Source organism: Lepisosteus oculatus, chromosome 16, assembly GCF_040954835.1.
Source record: "Lepisosteus oculatus isolate fLepOcu1 chromosome 16, fLepOcu1.hap2, whole genome shotgun sequence".
NCBI classification, from domain to species: Eukaryota; Metazoa; Chordata; class Actinopteri; order Semionotiformes; family Lepisosteidae; genus Lepisosteus; species Lepisosteus oculatus.
In genome coordinates, this window is record NC_090711.1 from 10,443,366 (window position 1) to 10,470,817 (window position 27,452).

At 36.5% G+C, this 27,452-nt stretch overlaps 1 protein-coding gene across 1 annotated transcript in view; it reads left to right on the top strand.

Moving 5' to 3' along the window:
- The window catches only part of LOC102694707 (cadherin-22), a 288,857-nt gene that overhangs the window by 196,922 nt on the left and 64,483 nt on the right, over nt 1-27,452 (top strand). The window contains exon 10 of the mRNA XM_006639486.3: nt 25,619-25,740. Within this exon, the coding sequence (XP_006639549.1) occupies nt 25,619-25,740 (122 nt within the window). The remainder of the gene's footprint in view (nt 1-25,618; nt 25,741-27,452) is intronic.

The window sequence follows — 27,452 nt, forward strand, 5'->3', positions numbered from 1 at the left end:
ACTTTACTTCCTCACTATTTTTCAGCACATTTCACTATTTTACTTCATATTCTCAGGCAGTTTTGTCAACCCCAATGTTGCCAATTGTGCTGGATGGATTTAATTGGCAACAAAAATCTTCCATCTGTCCACAGAAAAAATGCAAATATATTGACTCTGTGAACTTAAAACTCAATTTAAATTAAGTAATGGATATTTATAGATGTCTATTATAATATGCTTCAAAAAAATTGCAAGATTGAGAGATTCATGTGATATTGATTCTAGCATATACTAACTGCTTTTGAGGATGTTTGATGATTTGCACTGACATAACATACTAGAGACTTATCCAAAGCTAGTACATAACTATATGCTGATTTGTTAGAAATTATTTAGAGATATAGATCACAATATAGAACAACCAGGTCATTGAAACAAGTGTGAACCAAAGTTGTTAAAGTGTTCTTACTAATGTTTCTATAGTAGCACTCATTATTTTTCACACGAGACAGACATGATCAAGCGTAATTAGCAATAAAAAAATCATATCTTCTGAAGGAACAACTTGAGGTTAATTCCACTTTGCAAAATAAAAACAGTGTGAAATATACAATATGGTGTTGTTTAAAAGACATTCAGAAAGTGTCACGCCCTCTGGAGCCAGATGGTGCTCCTACTCTGTCCTGTCCCTAGTTTCCTCTGCTTTGCTGTCCTTCCGGTGTCTCTCTCTCTCTTTTTATATTTCCGGGTCACTCATTCACCTTCGCTCAGCATTGACGTTCAGATGTCCCGAGACCCGCCTAGCGCCAGGTCGCCACTCCGTCCGTGGCAAGACGGCATAAGTTTCTATATGGCATTTCCAGAACTCTTTGCACTGCTGAGCCCGGGCTCACTCCCCGTTCTGCTGCTTCGCATAGAGTCTTTTTCCACTCTCCTGCCATTCCACGGTTAGTCCCTTCCGACATCCGTGACAGAAAGAGGTCAAATTTTCATCTGCACTCTGCTCTCCTTATTCAGCATATACTCACTCGCTGCAAACAAGTGGTGTTGTTAAGACTGGATTACTAAACTGTCACTTTCTCACCTCTTCTTGGACAAACAGCTTTTCACCCTCCGACCGACCCCACGAGCGGCGCCTTTTCCTTTTTATGCTGGGCTTTTTTTCCAGTTCTTCTATTCTAATCACGGGATGCTACTCCTGACTTCTGTGCCATTCCGGGTCATTCAGTTGTATGCCGTCCCAACATCCGCTTATGAATACCTGGCTTTCCTCGTGTTGTTTCTCCTGACATCCATGATTGAATGTTGAGCTGGCTTTCCTATTCTTATTGCTGGATATCATTCTGGACATCTGTGCCTGTGAGCAAGCTTCATGCCTGGCTCTCCTTGGGTTGTTCATTCCAATATCAGTGATGGAATGGTAAGCTTTTTTCCATTCCTCTATTCCCGTTGCTGGATATCACTCCGGACATCCGTGCCAGTGAGCGGGTCTAGTACCCGGCTCTCCTTGGGTTGTCTATTCCGATATCAGTGATAGAATGTTGAACGTTTCTTGCCCAGTCTGCGGTATTTTTCCTGGGTTTTTATGTTTTTATTCTTGTTTTTTGCTTGGTGTTTTGATTTATCTCTTCCTGGTTTCCCCTCCTCTCTGGTCCCCCTGTCCCCAGTGTTGTGGAACTCTTGGTTCCTACCTGTTTATTGTGGTTTGTTATCCTGGTCTCCCAGGTTTATTTCTGTCGTTGTTTGTGCTTGTGCACTTGTCTTTTGTTTTGTTTTAAGCCTCTGGAGCTCTACCTGACCCTCTCTTCCTCTACCCAATAAAGGTTTATACATTGAAGGAGGGGACAGCTCTAAGCTGTGGACTCCCAGAGGTTTCCTTTGAGTTAGATGAGGTTTCCCCCCCCACCAGTGCTGTCCAGCTCACTTATTTTTATGGGCGTCAGGAGCCGCCCATGAAGGTTGGGTTACTGTCACTCCCTCTGCAGCCAAAGGGTGATCCTACTCTATCCTGTCCCTAGTTTCCTGTGCTTTGCTGTCCTTCTGGCATCTCTCTCTCTGGGGCTATATATTTCCGGGTCACTCAATCACCTTCGCTCAGCTTTGACGTTCAGATGTCCTGAGACCCATCTAGCGCCAGGTCGCCGCTCCATCCATGGCAAGAGGGCATATGTTTCTATACGGCATTTCCAGAACTCTTTGCACTGCTGAGCCCGGGCTCACTCCCCGTTCTGCTGCTTCGCATAGGGTCTTTTTCCACTCTCCTGCCATTCCACGGTTTGTCCCTTCCGACATCCGTGACAGAAAGAGGTCAAATTTTCATCTGCACCCTGCTCTCCTTATTCTGCATATACTCACTGGCTGCTAACAAGTGGTGTTGCTAAGACTGGATTACTAAAACAGAAATAGAGTCACTTTCTCACCTCTTCTTGGACAAACAGCTTTTCACTCTCAGTTTCCACAGAAAACAACCAGACCAGCACCTTCTATGCTGTGTGATCTTTTCTTTCAGTTCTACAGTATTGTCTATTCTCCTAGTAGATCTGCTCAACTTTGGCTACTTCAACCCATTTCCTTCATTTTCTTTACTCTCTTAATCCTGTTCTGTGTTCTCTCAGTCTGCACTGGGTTTGGGTCCCCTTGTTCACAGCCCTTGCCATACCTGGCACCCATGGTACATGCTGCTTCTCTTTCTTTCTTTTTCTTTTGGGGAATTTATATGGAATTCATCCTCATCCTTTCTGTTCTAGCAAACTTCAGCAAGTGATAACGCACTACCAGTTCTGATACTGCTTCCACATCAGCACAGCTCATCTCAGGCCACTCTTTCTGGATCACTGTGGAGTTTTCTGCTGCCAACCAAAGACTTAGACCTCTCTCAAGCATGATAGGGTTAAGTAGCTGTACTGTCACCAGTTTGCTGCCTTGCGTTCTATAGCTTGCATCATACGAGCTTCTCATTCACTTCATTCTTTTTAAATGTTCCTCAGAAATATTGCATATCTGAACCTACTTAAACAAACAAACCTCAAACATGTTTAATGCGTGCCCTGTGTCATGATCGTCATCCCTCCTTTTAAGGGCCCACCGACCCTTTCGGATTTTAGTTTATTACTTGGACCTGCCCACTGTTTAGCCTGTCATTATTTAAGCCTGGCACTCCCACTATTCCTCGCTCAGCCTTCGAAGATGGACGCCTGGAAGCCCACTTACCAGCGGATCCAGGAGAGACCCGACGGCATAGGCTTCATCACGGTGTCCTGACCGTCTGAGTCTAGGGATTGGAGCGCCTGGCCTCATTATTCTGCCTTTATCTTTCTGGTTCCCTGTTCCTATTCTGGATCCCATTACGGATTTTAACTTTGTCTGTCTTGGATGGATCTCCCGGTACCTGGACCCTGGACTGCGCCCCGGATTTCCCCCTTGGACTGTTTGGACTTGTTTGCTGTGCCACGCCACCCGAGCTCTGGATCACCACCGCCATGCCCCCCTGTCTGTCAGCATGTCCTGATCCTCTACATCTTTTCCCTGTTGTCCTTCTCCAGTTACTTCTGGATTATACTGTCTGCATAGGGTCCTAACTACACACTTCATGGGAGCCTGGACTGGCTCCCGTTACACCCTGTCGTTCCCTCCATGCTATGGTGTGCATGTTCTCTGATCAGTTTCTGAGAAACTGCTGTTAAACCAAGTCACTCTAATAGTTCCATGTTAGAAATATGCATCCTGTTTTTAGGTTCTTTTGAGGGTCTGTGACAGCTTTGACCCACAGCTGGTGCTGTCATTTCCTAAATGTGGTGAGGAAATGTCACCAGTATGAAGTTATATTAATTTGTTCGTATTTGTAATTAGGATTCAACCGACCTACAGACCTACAGTAGGTTCAGATATGCAGACGTTTTTTTTTTCCAACAAAATCTCACACTCTTTCTTACATATCATTACTTTCTGGCTGCTCTCAATGCTGAACACATTTTTAGCTCCCACCACCACAACAGCACCCTTGCAGCATTCTCCTTGGTTGAGTCCTCTTGACTGGGGTTGTAATAGCTCTGACCTTTGAGAGCATTTCCTTAGCCGGGTAAGTTAATACCAAAGCAATAAAATTATATATATTGGCTCATTTTGTTGTAATTCAAATTTGAATTTAAAATTTTACTTTGGATGCATCAACCACTTACAGTGCCAACATTTTTAAAAAGGCATTTTGTGGTATACAGTAGTACTGTAGATATACAGTACCTTCTAAATGGATTTACCAGAGATGCGTTCACTTTTATATAGAAATCAATTTTTACAGGCATGAAAACGAAATCACAATTAAATGAATAAACAACCCAACTTTTATGCTTCAATCTATGGTGTCTGGTGGCTGGTTCTGTTAATTGAAGTTACAGTAAGTTTTCTGGCACGAGAACAACAGCTTTTACATTCATTACAATTTCCTATTGTCAGCATTTCTCTTAAGTGCTTAAGCATTTCAAGCATTTCTTCTGCTTTTAGACCCTTTCAGACCTTTCAGAGTCTAATTTATCTTAAAATTTTGCATTCTTATATATAAATGCATATGAATCTGAAATTATTTTTTTTTTAGTCCGTTTTTCATTCATGTATCGTCTTTTTTTAGATGAGCATTTTCCTGGAGGTGGCTATGTTGTTTTGATGGATTAATTTAAAATCTGCAACCTTTTACACAATTTAAACCATTAAAACATCCTATAGAAATAGAGGAAATTAAAACAAAATGTAAAATATATTCTGAAAACCATGTCACCAATCATCTTCAATTCCTTGGAGAATATGTCTGATTTTACTGTTCTATGAACTTTTTTTACATCCACAATAGTTTATAGTACCAAATTTGAAATATGTGCAGCTTTTCCTAGCTCAATTTTGATTGGCTCATTTAATGATCAATTTAACACTGGCACTACATCATGCAACCCTTCCATTTTCCCAAAAATAATATTGGAAGTAACTATGAATAATGTTTTACAGCTGTATTATAGGTTAAAAGTTTTGAAAATGCAAAATGTTGGCGATAACTGATGACTGATGTCAGGTTTATGGAACTGAAGTTTCATTAAATTTCCAGTCACGTTTTTGATGTCAGATATTGATGAATCCATATCAGTCGTTATAATTTCTTTTTTGTAGATTCAAAAATATATTTTTGATTTTTTTCATTTGCAGTTGCAGACAACTGGCCTTGTACCTGTTGCTTGCCATGGCCCTGTATAATAAAAAGGTTAGAAAATGTATGGATCCATATTGCATCATTGTATTATAATTGTTGTACAAAAACAAAATTGTCCATCCAAATCAAGGCTTTGTAGCTAATAATTAATTTATATAGAAGTATTTTAATTTTGACTATGCTTTAAATCATTTTCAGGATTATTAATGGTGCCTTATGAAATCACCTAGCTTTCAGGTTTCAAGGTGGGGTGCAGTTTTCTTTGCAATCACAGATGTTGTCTGTTATGCTACCCAGTGAGGAACAGCATATTTAATAATAATGTACTGTAAAAGCAGCATCTCAATACCATGGTAACAACAGAGCTGTACAACCTTGAAAAGCTATTGGTGCATACTTCTGTGGTTAGATGTCTTTACACACTTTTATTGCTGGTAAGAAATTATATAAGAAATTGCTTTTGTAATTAAAAATGGTCAGGCACAGAAAAGAAAAACATTAGCTCTTGCTGGTGGTTTTATTATAATTGCTATAATATGAACTTAAAGTTATATATATTTCAGGTTCATAAGTCATTTGTATTGGACATGAAAGATAACTTCTATCTACTATTGCACTACCATTCTACAGTATAGTACTTTGGATGAAATTATACTTCTAATATATGTAGTATACTGTATACCTATTTCTGTTCCAGGGAGTTTACCGTTGTGTATTTTTCTCAAAGTCCCAGAAAAATAACATATTTATACTAAAGGAAATTTATTCAAGTCACTTTTAAGATGTACTTAAGCACCAAAGCAGTGAGGTAACCGCTTTAATCATACTAGCTACTTGGTTGGAGGGATAGTGTTTATCATTGCATCGTAACTCATTCTCTTTAAGGTGAAGCTTGTGAAACTATCAGACTGTTTGATACTTGCTGGAACAAATAGTAAAAGACAGGTATAAGATGTGAACTATTTCCCCTTAGGCACATAGAGAGAATTCATAAAGCCAAAATAAGGTAGCATGCCTGGAATTGGGGAGAAATGAGGTATAGGTTGAGAGTGTCTGTCAGGTTAAATAATGATGAATGGAATGATGATTTCACCACAATTCCTACCCCCATCTACTGAATGTTAGAGTTTAATCATGTGGTAGCTTTCATAGGGTTATCACAGATCTGATGAAGGCAGTAGGAGTAGTATTGAACCGGAGAAAGGAAAGACACACATACAGTACTGTATGTCAAGTATGTTCATTTGAACAATATGGTACTCGAATGTCACAAAGTGACATGCAGGAGCTGCAGAAATACAAAACCTTTATATAAGAGAAATGTCAAGCTGTAAGAATATTGTTGATGTCAAGGCAATGGCTTCTGGACAGACAGAAGACAACAAGGCAGACTAGTGTCTGTACAGGACTGAAAATTTATTAATTTAAAATGAACAAAAACGCAGATATGTATTGCACTAGTGACAGCAGTGACATGAACCTGTTTGACAATGAACTGAATATAAGAAAGGTCACAAACAACAGGAGGCCATGTGTCCCAGTGAAACTGAAACATTCTGCTATCATTCAAGTACCCTGAAATAAAAACAGCCTTGTTAACCTATGATATATATTTCACTTGTACATGACATCTGTCTTTTCCAGAACTGAGTGGTGATATTCATCTTCAAAGCTCAAATGATCAAGCTATAGACTATAACTACTACAAACTATATAACAAAGTATGTGAATTGAATGGAGGAAATTATTTTCGTACCATTATTTCACAGAGAAGTGAGGCATACAAGACTGTTAAGAAAGCACAGCTCTGTACTTTTAAACATAATGATGACATGAGTGGTGTTATTCATGAAAGAACATTTATTATATTGGATTATATAACATGCAGCCATGCAGTATTTTTTTCCACATGAGCTCTGAATTTTGAGATTTTCCTATTTTTCATACATGGCATGGCAGAGTAGGTAAAAAGAAGAGCAGCGATGTGTAAATTACTAAAATTAAAGTTTTTTTGTAAGTTTGCAAATAAAACTGTCAGGACAGTTTTTCAAAATCATTTTGCAAGCTTGAATACTCATTATAATTTTAAAATGTTAAAAATGACTTAGTCTAAACTTCTCTCAGAACATTATATACAAACTACAAAATAATTGCCGTCTCATTAGTCACACTTTCCATTACAAAAAAGAAAACTGCTTCATTATGTGAATACGTTTGGCAACCATCATTTTTGAAAATTCTGACACTAGTGTAGAATGAAACACCTGTTTTATTCTTTGTAGGCAGAGCAGACTGCAGTGTGAAACTAAAAAAAAAAACAAACAAACATGGAACTGACATTACAGTTTTGACACTGAAGAACACCAAACCAAGCACAATTTATGAACACATGATAAAGGTGTCATTTAGCATTGATAATACAATGAAAGCACATTGATGTTTTATCTTAAGCATCCAATACTGTCAAGCTTCAAAGGACAGTGCACAGATAGGGAACAAAGCAATCTAAATTGATACTCAACAAGGTCTAAACATAGAAATAACATAAACTGCATTTTTTTCAAACTAAAAGAAAGGATGCAAAATGAGGATTTTAAGAGAATTTCAGACATCAAATGGCAAATGCATTTTATGATTTATTGTGACAAGGTAGATTACTGGTTCCCATCTGAATCTGGAGGACATCAGGTCTCAGTTCCAACTGAGCTCTAAATTACATAGACTAATTGAGCCCTTTAATTGGACTGCTTACTTGATTAAAGCTTTTTAATCTGCGCTCAGTCCTGGGTTTCAAAAATACCCTGCTGTAGGTGTATTCCTGCCAAGAAATATTGCAAAGAGAATTCTGTTCATTCTCTCTTTAACTTGCTTATTGAGTGGTTGCTTTTGTCTATATAATTCTGTCAGAGAAAGAGAGTCCCTTTCACACTTAGATTTGATTTTTGGTAACTTAATTTATAAGTGTAATAACGGGGATGAGATTTGATATTTAAGTTTGATGTCATTTTTATTTTTTCCTTGTGTAATTAAGACTTACATTTAAAATATCGTGAGGAATGCAGCAATGTGCTTTCTCCATTCTGCAAAGCAGAGGTAGACTATGTGGGTAAAATCACACAACCCCTTGAATATCTATGCAAGAGAAAACAAATGGTGGTATGGTTCGCATCTGGGATAGAATCTGCATTGTTCTTCATGAATCCAAGACTTAGGTAATGAATGGACTCTTCTTTCTAGCACTGTGGATTAGGCTTTGCTGGGGATGCTGATAAGTGTGTTCCTTCTGTAGTTCAAACAAACCCTCTGATTGCCTTTCTTAAAGGTGGGTGTCAGGAACCAAGTTTATCAGTCCCAAGGTACTGTGCCCACCTTTTGCACAACATCGAAGAGGTCTATTAAACACAACTTGTCTACTTTGTCTAGCACTTCCAGTCTCCAAGAAGATCTTTTCCACCACTAGTGTCTTGCCACGATGAAGGTACTTTACTGCCACAGTGGCTGACAATGACAGATGGAATTTCACTATAGGATAGGATTTCTCCACCTCTTGGAGATTTCCCTAATTAAGATTAATGTTTCACCACCCTTGATGGGAGCAACTACGACAACATCTCACTGATTTCTCCTGGAGTTAGAATATTTTGCCAAGATACCTTTAAAGCTGTCTCAGTGATTCTTCTGACTCCTTCCACACAAGGTTCACAGCAGTGCAATCTGGACAGTACTGTATAAACAGCAAGCAGTTGGTTTGGCTCGAGTGCTGGAAATAGCCTCTCACTTCAGAGATCATTATACTGTATATAAACCTGTGGTTCACTGTTGTGAAAATAATTTATTTCAGTCTGCCTTCTTGTTTTTATCTTTCATTTTATTGTCTAATATTTTTAACGCCTGTTTTTCTAATATAGTTTTTTAAAACACTGCTTTTTAGTTGAACTTTTTTTGTTCTGTTTCCAATAACGTTGCTCTTTCTATTCGCTGTGTACGTGTTTATTTGGGTTTCTTTGCCTCCTTTCTTTTTCATGCTTTGTGAAACTTTCAGCTTTATTTTCTTGCCTTATTTGCCCTTAATATTTGATCCATTATGTTTTGTAACAACTTTTACTGTATTTCTTATAACATTTTGTTTATTTTAACTTGCTTAATTTTTGTTTTACAGCAGTTTTTTACTTTACATTTTTGCTATATAAATTAACATTACTTAATTTTAATTTATTCCTTTATGTTTTTATAACCTTTTTGTAAGCATGGGTTTCTGCTAAATGATTGCAATATACAGTACTATATCATTCAAACTAACTTTTCCTCCTTAGATTGTTGATTTTCACACATTTTCCAAATTTTTCACACACCAAGGCATCAATCCCTGCTGTATATCAGACTTAAGTGTTAAATAGTTCAGGTGTGACACCTGAAGAAGGCTCCACGGCCTAAATTTTGTGTTGTCTTTCTTCTCTTTTCAGTATGGAATAAACCTATTACTTGTTCCTTCACGTGTTAAATATTCATCATTTAATGAAAATCACTTTCGAATTGGGAGGGAGAATAATAAAGATGTAAAAATCCTAAAATAAGTAGTAACTACTATTTTATTAAAGATGGCCAGATTCAGGTGGTAATGACACAAGATACTGTAAGTTAAGTACTGTAAGTCAATGAACAGTAAGTCCACATTCCAGAGTGAGAGATGTTCAGATACTGATCGTCAATAGTAATTGCCAACCCCATCCAAATTTTAAGAGCTGAAAAAGAGCTTTTTTCATTGTTGCCAAGGATATTAGATTAAAGAAAATATGTCTGGTACTGTGACATCATTACCCTGGGCATCTGTAGAATATGCAAAACCACTCAACAGGGAAGTGAACAGTTAACACATGATCACAGACAAGGAGATAATTTAAATAATTTTACTTTATCATGTACCTGTGTATAAAAAAATGGGCTATTAAGGTGGCAGAAAAACTGGACAGGTGGCAGCTGGAATTGTATTTTATGTTTCTATAGAATTCTAAATGTGTTGTTATTTTGCTTAACAATATGCACCACATTTTTACATGTAAGCAATAATTGTGAATATACATTTTAATGGACAAAGAAATCAGATGAATATATTAAAATAATAACTTTTCACAAGGATTAATACCATATTGGTTATGAAAGAACTAGAGAAAACAATCTATCTCCAGCTTAGATTGACAACAATTGACTTTAAGGCAGTTTTACTCTGGTCAAAATGATACTTAATTGCCTTGTATAATGCAATGAGCATGAACATCTTCCATATTTGATGAGACGGTCACAGAGGCTAATCATATGAACATGCAGAACATTTAAAAAAATCATCATTTTGTTTTCAGTTAAATTGCTGACGGTTCAGAAAAGCTGAGAACCTAATGTACTTTTTCACCTGACTAATCATAACTTGCACTACCATAAACCTGATAGCAGCACTGCCAGTAAGAAAATGACAAAGTAGATTAGAAAATTAGTCCCATTATGAAATGAACTTTCCCCATAAGTAATGGAATTGTCCATTTCTTGATAATATATCTGCTCCCACGATGTAACTGTCAGGCCTCTTCACTATCACCTCATCAGGCCCTGCATGACATTCTATACAAAACCAAACAATTAGATACAGTATGATCCTATTTGAATCTGCACTTTTCTGAACCTGTTGTTTCATTTGAAGCATCTTATCTCTACTTCAAGCCTGCTAATTTTAATGAGTAAAGAACGAGAAGGTTCTTTACTCACTATATTATATTAGGTATATCAGGAATTCCCTTTTTGAATACAGTGTTGATCTATGTAAGCAGCAAGAGCAATATAAAGATCACATGATGTACACAAGTACAGTAGAGTAGAAGAGGAGTTTATTGCCACATGTACAGTACCTGTACATTGGAATTCTTATTCACACTGATCTCTCAGGATGTAAACAGTACAACAGACAACACCACAAAATGTAGACAGTACATTACAAACATAATAGATAATAACAACAAGAACAACAAATGCTATATATTGTGGGACAACAAATATGTAGTAGTGAGAACAAAAATAGGGTAGAATGTGCAAAACGTGCATAGTGCAGATGTGTATTGAGTCTCATGCACTGTAGTTAGCTGTTGAGGATGTGTAGTGCAGTAAGGTAGAAAGAGCTACAGTACATGCGTGAAGTCAACATGAAATGGCGCCATCTTGTCGTTGACAAGGCTTGACAAATATTTCCATCCCAGTCTCATGCCATTCTGCTAACAGACTCATCTTAGATGAGGTAGTGATGAGGGAAGGTCTATGTAGTGCTGGATTGATTACAATTCTTCAGTTTTGGACAGGCTTATGATTTTTAGATTGCTTTGGCCAGGGAAGCTGTTGTAGGTCTTTTTAATGCTTCTCAAGCAAAGCACATGTTACGTGACACTGAAACTCATACTGCTATCCAAAATATTAGGAACACTTCAGTAAAATATTCCTTTGCAATGGAATTATTTTGGCTAGTGAATGTACAGTATTTCCCTTAAAACATCTGAAATCAATTAAAAGAGGCAAAATTTGGAAAAGAGATGCCTCAATAATTTTGTTCTTTTCATTCTTTACTTTTTATTCCCACTGACTCACTCATTACAGTAAAAAATAACTTATACAGTATATGCAATCTTCATGTTTTTAAAGTAATATTTTTTAGGTCAATGCCACAGTTTATTTGCAGTATAGGATTAAATGGATCAAGTTAATACTTATTGATGAGGGAGATACAGAGATAAAAATACTAATCACTTTTCAGAATGTTTGAAAATATATAATTGTTTCCTCATATGCATTTCTGGAGGAACATATTGTCCACAGTTCCTTGCAGCTAACTGTGAGATTTGTATTTAATTTGTTTTGTTTGGTCGAATAGTTCAATAGCTTTACAGTAATAGATATGTGATTCCCTTGCTGCAATTTTAATTATTTCAGACACTTTGAGCTGCTGGTTACTGCAGATATTTTCTTGTAGCATAATGTATTTGGAGTCAATTGTATAATCATGGAATTCTAATTATTAAAAATGTTTCTGCTTCATCCATACACAGATGCCCAAAATATAACATTTAAAATACTGTACATAACCTTCTTGTACAATGCAAATCTTGGTCATCTTGTTCCCTTCTCTGAAGTAACAGAACAATTCTGAGAACTATTTACTAATATTTACAAAATACAAAATCTTTTTACTAGTAGATTTATACTTTTTTTCTCAATATACTGTATGTATTTATCATGAATATGCTATGCTAAAAGTGCAATTTAGTCATCTAATGAATGGTACAGTAAGTCCTGAAAACACAGTCAAATTAAAAGTACTGACAATCTGGTTCCAGCATCAATCTTCTAGATACCAATCAAGTATCCATTGAAAGTAATGCAATACTTTAGCAATCAACACACTGACAGCTGGCTTCAGTTTAATCCAGGTCATAGTTAGTTATCCAAATTCCCCAGTGAATTTTCTTATCTGTCAACTTTGTATTGAGTTCTATGATCCCATCATGCTCTGATATTACCATTTTTCTCCTGCAGTTTTAAAATGCCACAGATGGCATGTTCTGTATGAGATTGTCTTCCAAAATGATTGTAAAAAGAAAGGAACACTGTGACAATGCTGCTTTCTCATTTTTTGAAAATCATAGATGGTGATGCCAGAAAGTGTTGTTCAGTTCAGGGGCAATCTGAGGGAAAATATCATGGTACTATAAAAGGTACATTATCCACAAAGGAAATTTTCAGTCAAAATAAATAAAGCCCACCAAAGGCAACTGCTCTTTTCCTTCTCAATAATGTCTTGTCCTCTTGAGGTTCTGTGATGATTGGAGTGTATGTTTTTTATTTGGCAGGAAGCAAATAAACCAAGGTAGCTGACTCATTATTGTCCTAATAACAGATCTGCCTTGGTGGCCAAAGACTGTGGTCATACAGTAGACACCACAAAACACACCACTCTGTTGAATATAAAAACATACAGTTAGAATGGATAAAAATGAGACGGCGTTGGGATCACTTCGCTAATGGTGTTGCATGTACCTTTATGATGTAAAAATCCCATCAAGACATTTCTTTAAGGATCCCAAAATATCGTTCTCGACAATGTGGCTAGAGATTTTATTTCAGAACCCCATCACCCAAACTCTCACTACCTTCTGTATGAAGGTGTGTTCTTTTATCTGTTTTCTCCTAAAATTTATATCCACTTGTGCCTCTGGGTGATTGCAATGTCTTTGATCTCAAAGAAAACTATTGCATTGACTTGTTTTGTGCTTTTTAAGATTTGATACACCTGAATTAAATTCCAGCATTAATGTCTTGGTCCCAGTGTGAAAAGATTCAGGTCACTAAAAAGAAAGGTAATTTGACACACAAAGATGATTGCCTACACTTACTGTATCATTCTCATTAAGTTGAAAATATGTGATGAGAATTAGATACTATGGGGGAATATACAGCCTTCAAGCCTGCATGGGCTTACTGTGACTATTAGAAATCAATCAAAAGAATAACAAGCAGTTTTTACATAGATTCAAATTGTATGGAATACATTTATTAATACATAAAATGAGTAGATAATTGCAGTCAATGTAAATACTGTACAATAAAGTCTGCTTGGATACAAACAGCATCTCTTTAAATAAGTGTTATCAAGCTATAGCAGAAATCAAGATTAGGAAAGAGATAAAAAAGGATAATGTATTTAGTATACCATAGGTTATACTAAACTTTTTAATCATTAAACATAATCAACATTCCTATTCCCATAAGTAAATACCATTACCTAGATGAAATTGTTATCAACTTGTGTTAGAATAACAATTGAGTTCTCAAGACTGACAATCTTGAAAATTCAATTCTACTCACTTACAACTGTGGATTTGTAACTCCTGTGCAGAAGGATAAGAGCTGTCAAACCCGTGCTCTGCCAGCTCATTCCAACTCAAGTCCTGGTGCAACTGAAGGTATTAAGGAGAGTAAAGTTCTGCTGTAGCCTCACAATGTCAGTTCTCTCCAATGGGACATCAGGTTAGCGTTGAAGTGGCCTGGGACAAAGTCTGAGCAGGGGAGTGACTGAGAGATGAAATATTCAGGTGTGTCAACGAAATAACAACTGTATTATTCTGGTAATCAAGGGGATGCACAGCAGTAGCTACTGTAGGTGGTCGTAAGGTCCAGGCTACAGGCTAGATCTAAGGCAGAATCTTTACATAAGGCTCTGCCTTTAATCAGTGCATCAGGCAAAAAGTTAAAGTCCCAAAGCTTAGACAATAGTCACATGACAGTCACTTGTTTCTGTTGTCATATTGGTTCAACAAAGAAAAATGTGCACCACTTTTTAACTGGGGAAATTCCAGGTTGGTGTCTGGATAAGAAGTCACCAGTTGGAGTGGGTCTCCACATTCGTCAATTGCCTGATTGATTGATCATCTTTTTGGATGATTGACTATGACCTGTGACTTCATCAGCCAGGTCATCAGCCAGACGTGACTATGGCTCTCTGCTAGACATGCAGGCACAAATGGTGGCTATCCATCAAGGGGTACTGGGTGTCCCTGGCTTGGAAAAGACCATTATGCAAAAGACAAACTCATCTCCCTTATTTTCCCACATTCAAAGACCACTAGGTCATTCTATGGGTGGGATCACAGTGAGGGTGCTCACTTAAGATCCGTATAACACCTAGCTCTGTGGATTATTAATAAGCATTGTTGCTATACCCTCATCACAACATGCTTGACTAATACAGATATTAAGATGATTTTATGCTCGTACCTGGTGTATTCCTTCTTATACAGTCTATGTTTCATATGATGTATTTTTATGTTCTGTTCAGATGGTTATTTCTATAGTAACTAACATTTTGAAGTAAAATAGTTCTGGAGAAGACTATCTCAAAGTAATTCCTGATTATTCTTGATTATATTAAAGGTAATTATGACTTACATTATATTTTAATCATTTTTAATGTCAACACCTGTGACTCAGACTCAGTGCTGTGCGCACGAAGCAAAACAACCGCACCGGTAGCCAGAGAAGCAACAGAAATAAGTGACCTTTCCTGCTGCCAATGTTTCAGTCATAAGCACCATCTTAAGTGAAGGAAAAGGAAAGCTCTCAGTAGGCTGCAGAACAACACAGTTACAGGGAGCTAGATACTCAGTGCAAGTTATAGAAAAAGTGGTAAAGTGTAAATCAATTTGTGTGGTTGACATCTCTAGTGGGAGACAGGGATGGAGAAATGAGAGATAAAGAGAAGCATAAAATGCATAAATGTCTCTGTAGACACTGGGAGTGATATTGTTAACTTCAGGCTGCCATGCCGAAACAGAAAAGACGTGCAGTAAAAACCCAACGCAACCTGAAAATGCATGATTTTTGAAACATCACAAAACTCTTGTCACAGGCTTTCCCAAAGATGGTTCACCAAACAGCAGTTTAAGTTAATGCAGGTTTTACTAGCCATGAGCTCTTTTCACATCTTGTAAAAGAAATCCTTCGAGTGGCTATTAAATATGATTTTTTAGTTCCATGTCTGTTTGTCTCTCTTTTGCCATTTCAAAAAGATGAGGATGGGGGCAAAGTTTTTTTCCCTCCTTTTGTATTAAATCAAAGGTAGCAGTCAACTGGAGAACTACTTCTCCTTTATTATTATACTTATCTATCTTTCTCAATGTAATTTTATGTTATTTAGTACCCTTTACTCTGTTTTTAATGTGCACACAGTGCACAGTAATCAGTCCACAGTAATTGTATAGACAGGAACAAGAAATAGTAGTAACCCCTCTCACTGAAAGGAAACTACAATTTTTTAGCATCCCAAGTCCAAGTCCAAGTCCAAGTCCTCTTTGAAAGCCCCTGATGTTAGATTGTGAACTGTTCCTAATTTTGAACATATTTTTACTTTCTCGCTGTTATTTCAGCTCACTCAGTGATAAGAATTTGAGAGTATCTTGAGGCCAGACATGCTGTGTGCTGTACAAAATGAAAGAACAGAGTGCATGTGCACATAATCAACATCATTCCCATAGTGTTGTGTGAGCCAAGTTCAGAAACGATGGAAAATTCCAACATCAAAAACCACTGAAAGAGAACAGCTCGAGACTAGAATTTGGCAAAAGGTCTGGGTTGAGTGTTGGACCCAATCAGCAGGTCATTCAAGGAAAGAGTTAAAAAAATGTAGAGCACTCCTTTGTGACGCGGAAAACTCATGGTGGGCATAAATAAAACTCTTTACTTCTTAAAGGTAACAACAATGCCCTCTCCCTTCAATACTCCATTCTCTTCTGTTTCTTTCTAGTCATGAAAAATAATGCTGTGTTTAATATTTAAAATACTGTTTTAGTTTGATTTGCGCTTGTCAGGAGAGATTGTTCCTTACATTGAAAGACACAGATGTGTCTGGAACCCCCAAGGGGTTGCTACCTGGGTGCTACTCAGTTTCCAGTCACTGACTTCACAACCTCCCACACCCCCCTGCCCCTTACAACCTGCTACTTTCCTTGTCAGCCCTCAGTTACCCTCACAAGCGATTTCTGTCAATCTGCTTTTAGAAAGTAGCTTTTGTCTGCCTTGGAGGTTGAGGTGTATTTCACTCTTCTATTCCTGATTTCCTGCAATTGTTTAAGATTCCAGGGCAGCATTTATATTCTGTACCCCCCTCTCTCTTTCTAATGAAATTTTAAAGTGTGCCGTCATTTCATTTAAATGAAAATTGAACATAATTCATGGAATGCTTTACAAATGTCAGACAACTGTATGCTTCAGTCATTAGAAATGTGAAAAAATGTGGGCTTACTAACAATTTAGAGCACATAGGAACCAATTATAGCTACATAAAAATGAAGGCAACATTTATCATATCAATCCATAAATTCACTGGAAGGTGTACTTGCCCAAAAAATCAAACTACATTGCATATACTAATTGTACCTCAAATATTAAAGTAAAACAAAATGATCACATTTGAAGAACTGAGGAATTGCATTCTACTCTCTATAAAGTAGGCACACCATGGTTAATTCCCAAAGTTAAGTTCTTAATTTTGGTCATGAATAGAGATTGTCACTTTGAATAAAAACTTTATTTGGATAATTTACCTTGAATAGCCTGTTTTTGTGAAATCAAACTGGTATGAATCTTACTCAAAAGTAAAAGTACTAATTTTAGAAAGCCTAGGTTTTATGGCTCTTGTTTTTGATAATTAAAAGAGTGTATTCTCCTGGGATGTGGGATGTTGATTTCTTCAAGGAGGTTTTGATCTTACTGGTCTAGTGTCGATTACTTTTTCTTGTAGCCAAACACTATAAAAACATAGTAACATAGTATTTTAATCTGAGATTAAATGTTTTTAAATCTGTTTAAAAATATTGTAATTAGAATTTTAATCTAAACATAGTAACACAAGAGTTAAACAATAGTTCTTCATGAGTGTTTTTCTTCATATGACAGAACCCTTAAAAACACCCACTGTAACAATACATGAATCAGTCTTTATGGAGTTAATGCTTTAGTGCTTTCTGCACTAATCATATTACATGCACATTGTGCTAGCAAACATTTCATTAAATACAATGATTATATTGCTGAGACAGGTTGTCATTACCATGTTGTTACCAGAACTTCAAATACTGTATAACACTAATATAATTAGTATCTAATAATCTAAATATTTGTTTTTTGTCTTTGTCCCCACATGTCAGAACTAGTAGTTGAAATATACAGTATAATAAGGCAAGACCTACAGGTCTATAGAAGCCTATTAATGGAATAGAGAAAAAAATCCTTTAAATGAGGTATCATTGTGTTTAAATGGGATAACATTGCATTTAAATTGAATAGTTACTGTTTAAATAATACTGCCACAACATATTACTACAGTATATTGCAATATACAATATATGCAATAATATTGCCCCACGCAAATATCCATTTTCATTAACAAACAATATCATTATACTCCCCTTTGTCTAAATTAACTACTGTATATAAGACCACATTCAAATAAAGAATGAGATATTTTATATTTGGAAACTTCACAACAATGAATTCACTGATGGCTTTTTAATTGCTAACGTTTTCCTGTCTGGGAACGTAGAGGAAAGGTCAAAGTGTGGTGAAAGTACTGTATGTAACAAGTATATTACTTCAAGAGCTGTTCATAGCTGTTCATGGTAGTGTATTTATACTTATTTCTTCCCCACTATTTGTTTTTTAAAGACCTTTTGGTGACCTATTGTAGAAATATAATGTAATTTTGGCAGGTGTGTGACTTTAAACTGCTTTCTCCATGACAATTTGAAGACGATAGAGAGCCACCAACTACAGGGACTTAAATCTTACCCATGTTTGAAAAAGGGGCCCGTCTGTAGTTACTGTTGGAAATGTTTGATAGAAAGCAGCTTTAAGCATAAACTTTTGCTACAAAAACGTATGTGGACAGCTTGAGAATAGGTACACAAGGCTTAAGAGTTTCTAAAAATAACTGAATGGCAACAATGAAAGGTAAAATTACAGGTATGTTACATAAAAACAGTAATTGTAGCAGGTCTTTGACCTGCATTTAGTGAAACTAATTTTTTTTTCTAATTTTATAAAGACCTAAAAGTAATATTTGATATAATCCGAGTGAGCTATATATTTTTTTACTTCTTAACACTTCTTTCAACTTTTCTGTGTGTAATTTTCTATTGGTGAGAATTACATTTACTGGGCTAGAAAACTATTTTAGCTAAAAGAGCCACTGAACATGCTTTTCATAGAAAGGTCAGAGAAAATAGTATGGCATTCAGTAATGTTGAATCATACTCTTTTACCTGCAGACGAAAAGGTATATAACAATACGTTGTTTGGTAAAATCCATTCTTATTTAAAAAAAAGATTAAAGTAACCACTTAAATGTGACAGGGAACATTGCGAGTCACATTGATGAAATGTGATGGTGTAACTAGGAACTAGTAACTAGGAATCCAGGGGCATCCAAGATCACAGAGATTTTTCAGAAAGAAACATTTTTGTTTTCACCTGGCCCAACTGGCAACCCACAGAAGCTTAGAAGATGTGAGTAGACCAAGGAACTGAAAGCTATGTTTGCTGCTGGAAGAGGTGTTAGTGGGGCCAATAGGGGGCACTCACACTGCAGTGGGTTTGGGTCCTAATGCCCCATTATAGTGAGAGTGACTCTATATTGTAAAAAAGGAACCATCCTTCAGATGACACATGAAACCAGTCCTGACTCTCTGTGGTCATTAAAATTCTCAGGTATTACTCTGGTGTCCTGGCCAAATTTCCCCTTTGCCAATTATTATTTACCAATCCCCATCTTTGAATTGGGTTTATTACCCCATTTCCTCCCATAGATAACTGATGTGTGGTAGCATAATGTGCATACTCTGGCTCCTATCACATTATCTAGCTGTTTGCTACACATTGGAGGTGGTGGAGGGAAGTACCCATTACCTGTAAAGCACTTTGAGTGGGGTCTTACTTGTAAGATTGAGGAACCTATTAAAAATTAATTATCTTAGGATGAAGATGCTTTAGTAGGAGACGTGCTGGGAAATGTAATTAGGACTTTAACGAAGACTTTAACTTTGCTTCCAACCCTCACTAATAATCTGGAGATTTTTCTCTGGCAGTAGAATTTGGATATGTAATGAAAATCTGCAATGAATGATTTGTGTTTAAACCTGGTGTATAAACATGCAAATAAGTGCTCATGGGCTGGCAACACCATTTTTGGATGGAGAGAAGGAGCCCTGAGTGAGATGCTTTCAAGACAACAGTACAAACAACAACTCAGTTGCAGTAGCAGATCCTCAAAAACCTTCTAACTAAGGCATTTAGGTTCTCAGTAAAGCATTTTAATAAATGAGCAGGGAAACAGAATAGTGTCAGCTACTGTTAGGAAAATTCAATAGAAAAAAAAATGTTTCAGATTTCCACAGTACTTCAGGAAAAATCATGCTTAATTACAGACACATGGCATTAGCATTAATTTCTTGTTTTTCTATGAGTCAGTCACTCTCTGCGTTGCCTACCACCCATCTCCTCTTTCTGCAGTACTCACAAAGGAAGATACTTTGAAAAGGTCAGAACCTTATATAAAGGAAAAACAAAAATCAATTTTGGTTGCTATTAATAATTGTAAATGTTGGGCATAATCTGGCAGCCAAGAAAATTGGGACCTGTCGACGTACTCCATTAACATACTCACCTGTCATAGCTACTGTACTTAACTCTTGACATGCTAGGAGGATGAGCTATAGTACACAGTGCCTGTGGAGCATCAGTATACCTCTCACTCAAAATACCACATGGTCTAACAGAAGCCACATAGTGAAGCAATGAGTAGCCAACAATTGCTGCATATTTCTTCTGCTTGTGGAAGCTTGGTAGTTGGTAAGACAATCACATTGCCCAGACCATACTGGTCTATAGGGTTTAACCAGCAATCTTGTGAAATAATTTCAGGTAGACTAGGGGTACTGAAAAATGTGTTCAATGTTTAAAAGACAGTGGCTTCAAGTATACAGTACATCTGTGCTGCACAAATATCTGTGGACATCTTTAGAATCAGAACACAGGACTCAAGAGTTTCTTAAAATAACAGAATGGCAAAAATGAAAGAAAACTGACTTAATGTTAGTGTTACATTAATACAATAATTATAGCAGGTCTTGGACCTGCATTTAATTAAACTAATTATTTTCTCATTTTACTTTTACAACATTTTTAGTAGCAGGATCAGAAAAAATAACAGCATTCAGCAATGTTGAATCATGCTCTTTTACCTGTAGGTGAAAAGGTGAAAAGATAATAGTATTTTGATTGGTAAAATTTATCATTAAGAAAATAGTCACGTATGTGTGACAGGGAACATTGTGAATGACATACAGTACAGGTATAAGAAATTGAAGTAGAGCTAAATAGGGGTGGTTCTGTGTGAGAAATGGAGCTGTACCCTCACTAGGGTTTGATCATTGTTCTTTATAGGTAAATCTGATTCCAGAGGTACAGTATATAGAGAAAAAATCCAAATATCAGAAAAAAATCAAATATCAGGGTAAAATACAAAGCAAAATAGCTTGATCCAATCTAGAAAATAACACATACAGTATCTGTTTTTCATAAGCAATTGAGAAAAAGTTTTAAACTTTCGATGACATCCTGAAAGGCAGACTGATCAAAATTAAACTGGTAAACTATCAAGAGCCAAAGAATGCAATGGCCTTGGAATTGATGAAGTTACAGGCTTACAGAACCTTATGAAATGTCAGGCAATTTGGCACATTATTGAAACTTTTTTTTACCTGGATATACTAATAAATGTTTGTGGCAGCTGTGTCATATGGCTTTTCAATGCTTTAGCCCAAGAATAAATAAATTCCTGTATATAATACTTTTGAACCTAAAGGTTCAAAAACACTTTACATGTAGAAGGGGACCTTCGTCCACCAATGAAGAGCAGCAGCCACATGGGGAATGTGCAACAGCCATTATAGATCATTACCCCCCTCCCCCCAAGTAGCAGATCAAGGAGAAAATTGGGGAAATTGTTTCACTAATTAAATGAAGGTACCATTAAATTAGACTAGGTTGTGCAAGCACTGGCTGGAATTTAGCCAGGACACCAATGTTAACTTGCCTACTCTTCCAAACACTATCATGGGATATTTAATGACAAAGTTGTTAGAACCTGAGTTTAATGTCTAATCTGAACGATGAAACCTTCATTCCTTCATTACTGACTGCTCCTTCACCATACTGGAACATTGAACTGGAAATTCTAGTCTAGAGAAAACAATGCCACCTAGTGGGTCCGTGCAAGCCTGTCAAAGCAGCAATCTAGTTTTCCTTGGAGGTCTTCTGTCCCAATACTGACCATACCCAACTTGGTTATCTTCTGAGATCTAACAAGATCTGACAAATAGAATAGATTCATGGTAAAGACTAAAATTGCATGCAGCTAAAAACTTCATCTTACAGGAATTAGAAAGAGTTCATTTACTCGTTGTTTTAGGATTGCTAGCCTATATTTTATTTACTTTAATTTAGAGATTTTTATTAATTTAGTTTGCTTTATATAGTGCTTCATCTCTTCTATTAGTTTGGCACTCCAATCTTGATTGTAAAACTTAGTGTTCAGTTGTAAAAGTATTATGTCATAGATCTACTGGTACATGATGTACAGTACTACTGTATACTGTATGTTATCCACCACGCCTTTTTTTGGGATCACTGGGGAACCTTTGCAAGAAAATGTTATTACATTACACATAATATCCTATACAATATTTTAAAATAAATTAATATATGCTATTATTTGTATTAAGGACTAGACATGGGCGAATTTAACATTTGTGAATTTACTTACTTTCAATTCTGTCTGGTTGATGGGGTCTTGGATGAAAAAGAGCAGAGTGGAATGAAACTGAAATGAAGGCTGCTAAGCACAACTTTCAAATTAGCATTGCAGCAGGCTAGGGTTGTGAGACGAATATAGATAGTGAGAGAGCCTCACTCTATCCCCTGCACAAGTACCCACTACCCAGCATCCTTATCTCAGCATTGTCTTGGTTTTTATAACGATGTTTCATTTCAGTGGGGCATGCTAATCACAGCAGCAGAGACAGAGACATATATTGTGTTATTTTAACTGATGACAATGAATTTGTGATAACTGTTGTTTCCTTTTAATCAAAATCAAATCAAATGTTAATTACCATACTGTATATAGCCCCTTTTTTGCAAATGTGCAATACCAGCTGCCTAACAATTAAAGTCAGACAAATTAAAATAACAATGAGTAAATTGATGGAATAGCAACATAATTAAAGAAGAAAATTAAAAATCAAAGTAGAAAGTTAGTTATCTATATTAACTTATAGCCAATGCATAGTACTTTAATTATCATATAAAGGATGGTTACTTATGTCTTTTACCCAGAAGTACTACTGTATATACAGTACTGTTGTACATTTTGCAAAGGTATTGGGGTTATACAGTAGACTATACAGTAGAATAATTTGATTATATTCTCCGTAGAATAGTTTGATTATAAGGTAGAATAATTTGACTATTCACAACTGTTCTCTGCATCAAGCCCTTGCAAATGTCAAGACTATATTGTATTTTATTGTACATATAGCCTGCTCTTATTTTCTTGTGACCTATATTGTCTTATACTTTGAACACAGCATACATTAGCCAGTATTACAGAAGCATGAGATCATCCTTCACCTGGACAGGTCTCAAGACAGATATGAAAAAGAAAACTTTTTCCTGACTTAAAGAGAACTGATGCAGATGCTTGAGTGCTTCAGGTTCCTGTGTGTAATGAAACATGTCTTGCCACTTCAGGTCAGCCTTCAGGTGTAGCATTTTCATATCCATTTGCATATAAGAGAAAATTAATCACACAAAGCTTTCAGACAGATGTGATTCATGCTGTCGTCTGAATCCACCAGCAGATGAAAAGCTTGCTTGCGACACTAATCTGGAGATAAATCTCTCACTACTCTGTAAGATGTTCCAGAGCTAATTGTAACATTTTCAATGTTATTAAAAATTGTTAATTGAAAACAATTACTAGGAAAAGCTGATGACCAATTAACTGATTGGCAAACAATTACTAAGGGTTATACTAATTTGGAATGCCATGTAAAAGTTTTTTTTTAGTTCAACTTATTCAAAGAGGAGATGAAAATAAAAATAATACACAGCAAAAATATGTTGTAGACCATTGCCTCATGCTTGAACAAGGACATGACTGAAAGCCATGTATGATCAATTATTAAGTACTGTATATTCATTTATTTTAATAATATTTAACAAGTTCCCAGATTAATACACTGACCAAGCATAAGCTTTTACTTAAAATGGATCCCAGGAGAGGAAGAAAAATAAACATTCCTTCATTAAAAACAGTTCTGAAATTTAAAGTTAATGGAGGACATCATAGGTATTTGTGTGCGGGTATCCGAGTTTAAAGATGTTAGCACAATGAAAGCAATAGTGTTCACTGGATCACATGCTCATGAAAAACACATTATCAATGTTGTAAACTGCATTAATTTACACTTTTTCTTTGTTATCTTGTATGCATGCATTTGGATGTGAATAGTATATAGTGTCTGTTAGAAACGTTGTGCAGATAAGAAATCTTATATTGATGCATTGATCTGTAGCACTATTTCTTTACCATCTGCATCTATCTAGTAAAAGTAAGCCACTTGTCCTAGTGAGGGTCACAGCAAGCCTGAGACCTACCTGGAAGCAAACTGCACAAGGTTGGATTGAGAGCTCATAAATACTTTTTTTTCCTGGGCAGGATAGTAGTATATTGCAGGGTAGTGAAGAACAAGTCAATTTAGAATAGCTGATAAATCTTAGCTCTCATATCTTTGGGAGGTGGGAGGAAACCATAGCACTCACTGAATTCCCGTGTTAACGAGGCTGGAATCAAACTCTGGACCCCAGAGCTGCGAGTCAGCACTGATAACTGCTCACCACTACGCCACCCTAACTCGCCAAAATCATAACAAGTCAATATTTATGCGTGTCTCTTCATTTGTTATCATATTTGATCAGTTCTGCTGGAAGCTTTCAATGACTTACCATTATGCAAATATGTCTGTCTTGTGATCTGTACAGTACAGTATATCACAGAGCACTGTTGCTGAGAAACATCAATAGTATCACTTTCCACTAGGCCTCTATTCAGAGGTGCATGCAAGGACAGAAGTGACACTAACAGCAAGTATGGCTTTTGGTTCTTTGGTGCCTGCTGTCTGTAGAGAATTCCTCTTAATACCAGTAGAAAGAACTGTCATCTAAGACCCGGTATTGGCAATACTTTGCACGATGACTAGTCTTCGAGACTAAATGATATTTTATTGTCATACTGTAAAGTATATCACCCAAAAAATAATCACGCTTTATGAATACATGCCTGATAGCTTCTGATCAAATCAATCACTACGTATCTGAAACCTTTGGCTAATAACTTAAGGTATGCAGTGTTTTACCAGCTTTTACTTAAATTTCACTGTCTAAATGTCACTTGCAGGTTTACAAACCTCCCCAAACTCTTATCATCGTGTTTCAAGACAAATACATATATGTGGAATATAGCTGGTGCACAGCAACCCTGTTCACTATTGTTTGAAAGAATATGTATCTTTTAAAATAAGACCATAAGTGACAGACAAACAATAGAACTGGACAGTTTATGCACCAGTTCATCTGTCACTTGAACTCATTCAAAAGTCCACTGATGTAATTGTAATGCAGCATGTTCACCCCCTAAGAGGATGATCCTGGACTGTGTATACTATCAATCAGAAGAAATTTCATTGTCGAGCTTCTGCCAGATTCATCCTCATACTCTTCTTCCCTCTCTTCTTCCAGACAACGCATCCCAGTCCTCCAAGACATCTGTTAGCATCCGAATTCTGGATGTGAATGACAACCCTCCTGAACTGGCCACACCTTATGAAGCCTCCATTTGTGAAGATGCCAAGCCTGGTCAGGTAGGTGCACAGACAATGAGCGTTGACCTCCATATCACAGAACAGTACAGGAAACAAAAACAAAATAAAGTTTTTCCACCGACCACTGCTAAATTGGGAACAGATGTGTGACACTGCTTTTAAAACACCATTCCCTAGCGTCTAATACTGTACATCCTTTTCTGAAACCACTACAAACTATAAGCCAAATTTCAGTAATTTGAGCTCTTTTACATTTAATTTACTATGAATTTCTTTCTTGTATTTTTGTATTTTTAAGAAACAACTCCCACCAGTTAGAAAAACATATTTACTGTATACTGTATAATATTTTTCTCCTCTCACCACAACTGAATGACACTAATTTAAGTTGCTTTATAAGCAACCATAACCAGCTTTTACTCTCTAGAAAATATATGTGTAATACAGTCCTTTTAAACTCATAATAGTTGAAAGGTCTCAGAAAACTCTGTTTTCATCCAATGCTTTTAAAAGCAGAGTAGAACAAACTGTCCTTTCCATAACAAAGCAGTTGAGCTGAGAAACTGGTAATAATGCCAGTGGATATTACTGAGTATCATCTCCCGCACTTAAGAGGCCTTGGAATTGAATTTTATGAAAGAAGTGTCTGTCACTGTAGTTGCCATGGGACTGACCGGGTTTTCACGATTGTTTTGCAATCAAAAAGCTCAATTGTACTAGAGTGGTTAGGAGAAAGGTTGGAAAGGTTCAGACCTTTACACAGGATGAAACACTAAATTCATATTATTCTGAAATGTTTCTTTGGCTTGTTTATGCTGTCTTTTTCAGGTAGACTATAATAAATGCTGAAAATAAAAGTATTAGAATCATGCACTGTTCTATTTGAAACAACTGGCAACAACATTCTCTTTCAGTATATCCTCAGACCTTGCTTTGCCTCAGTATTCGCTAACATAAAACATTTTCTAATTTTAATTTTCAGCATCCATTGAAAAATACAAGGTACAGTACATGTAAGCAAGAGTACAATCTAGAATAATGTATACAAGCTGTTTAAATTATTTTCCTTAATATTATATAATATGCTGTAAAGTACTTGGAATATAAGTTACTGTAAAAGTAACAGTGTTGCTTTCTGTACGTAATTGCTTAGGATATTTTGAGCCACCTTCACAGGAGTTACGTTCTGATGATTCCAAAATAAAGGGCCCTTTGAGCACAATATTTTTCTTACAATTCTCTTTCAAGTGGCTGCTGGGCAGTGTTGGGGATAATTACTTTTAAAACGTGATTAAGAAATTAAGAAATGTAGATGTCTGTAAATGTTCAAGTATAGTTCCTTTCAACTTCACGTTGATTAAGAAAAAAAAATCCCTTACATGTGGAAGTATAATGGATTAACTGTAATGGATTTCTTTTTAAATGTAACTTTCAGCATGTTTGGTATTTTATCATTCCATCCATTTTCTACTGTAACTGCTTCCAATTCAGGATTGTGTAGGAGCCGGAGCCTAGCCCAGTAAGCAACAGGCACAAAGCAAGATTCACGCTTGACAAGATGCCAGTCCATCACAGGGAACACATGGACACAGAAACGAACACACTCATACTAGGCCCAGTTTTCCCAGATGACAATTTATCCTACCAGTTTGTCTTTGTACTGTGGAACGAAACCAATGCACCCCAGGAACAGAACCCAGGGCCACAGAGTTGAAAGGCTGTAATATTAACAGCTGCCACCGTCCCATCCA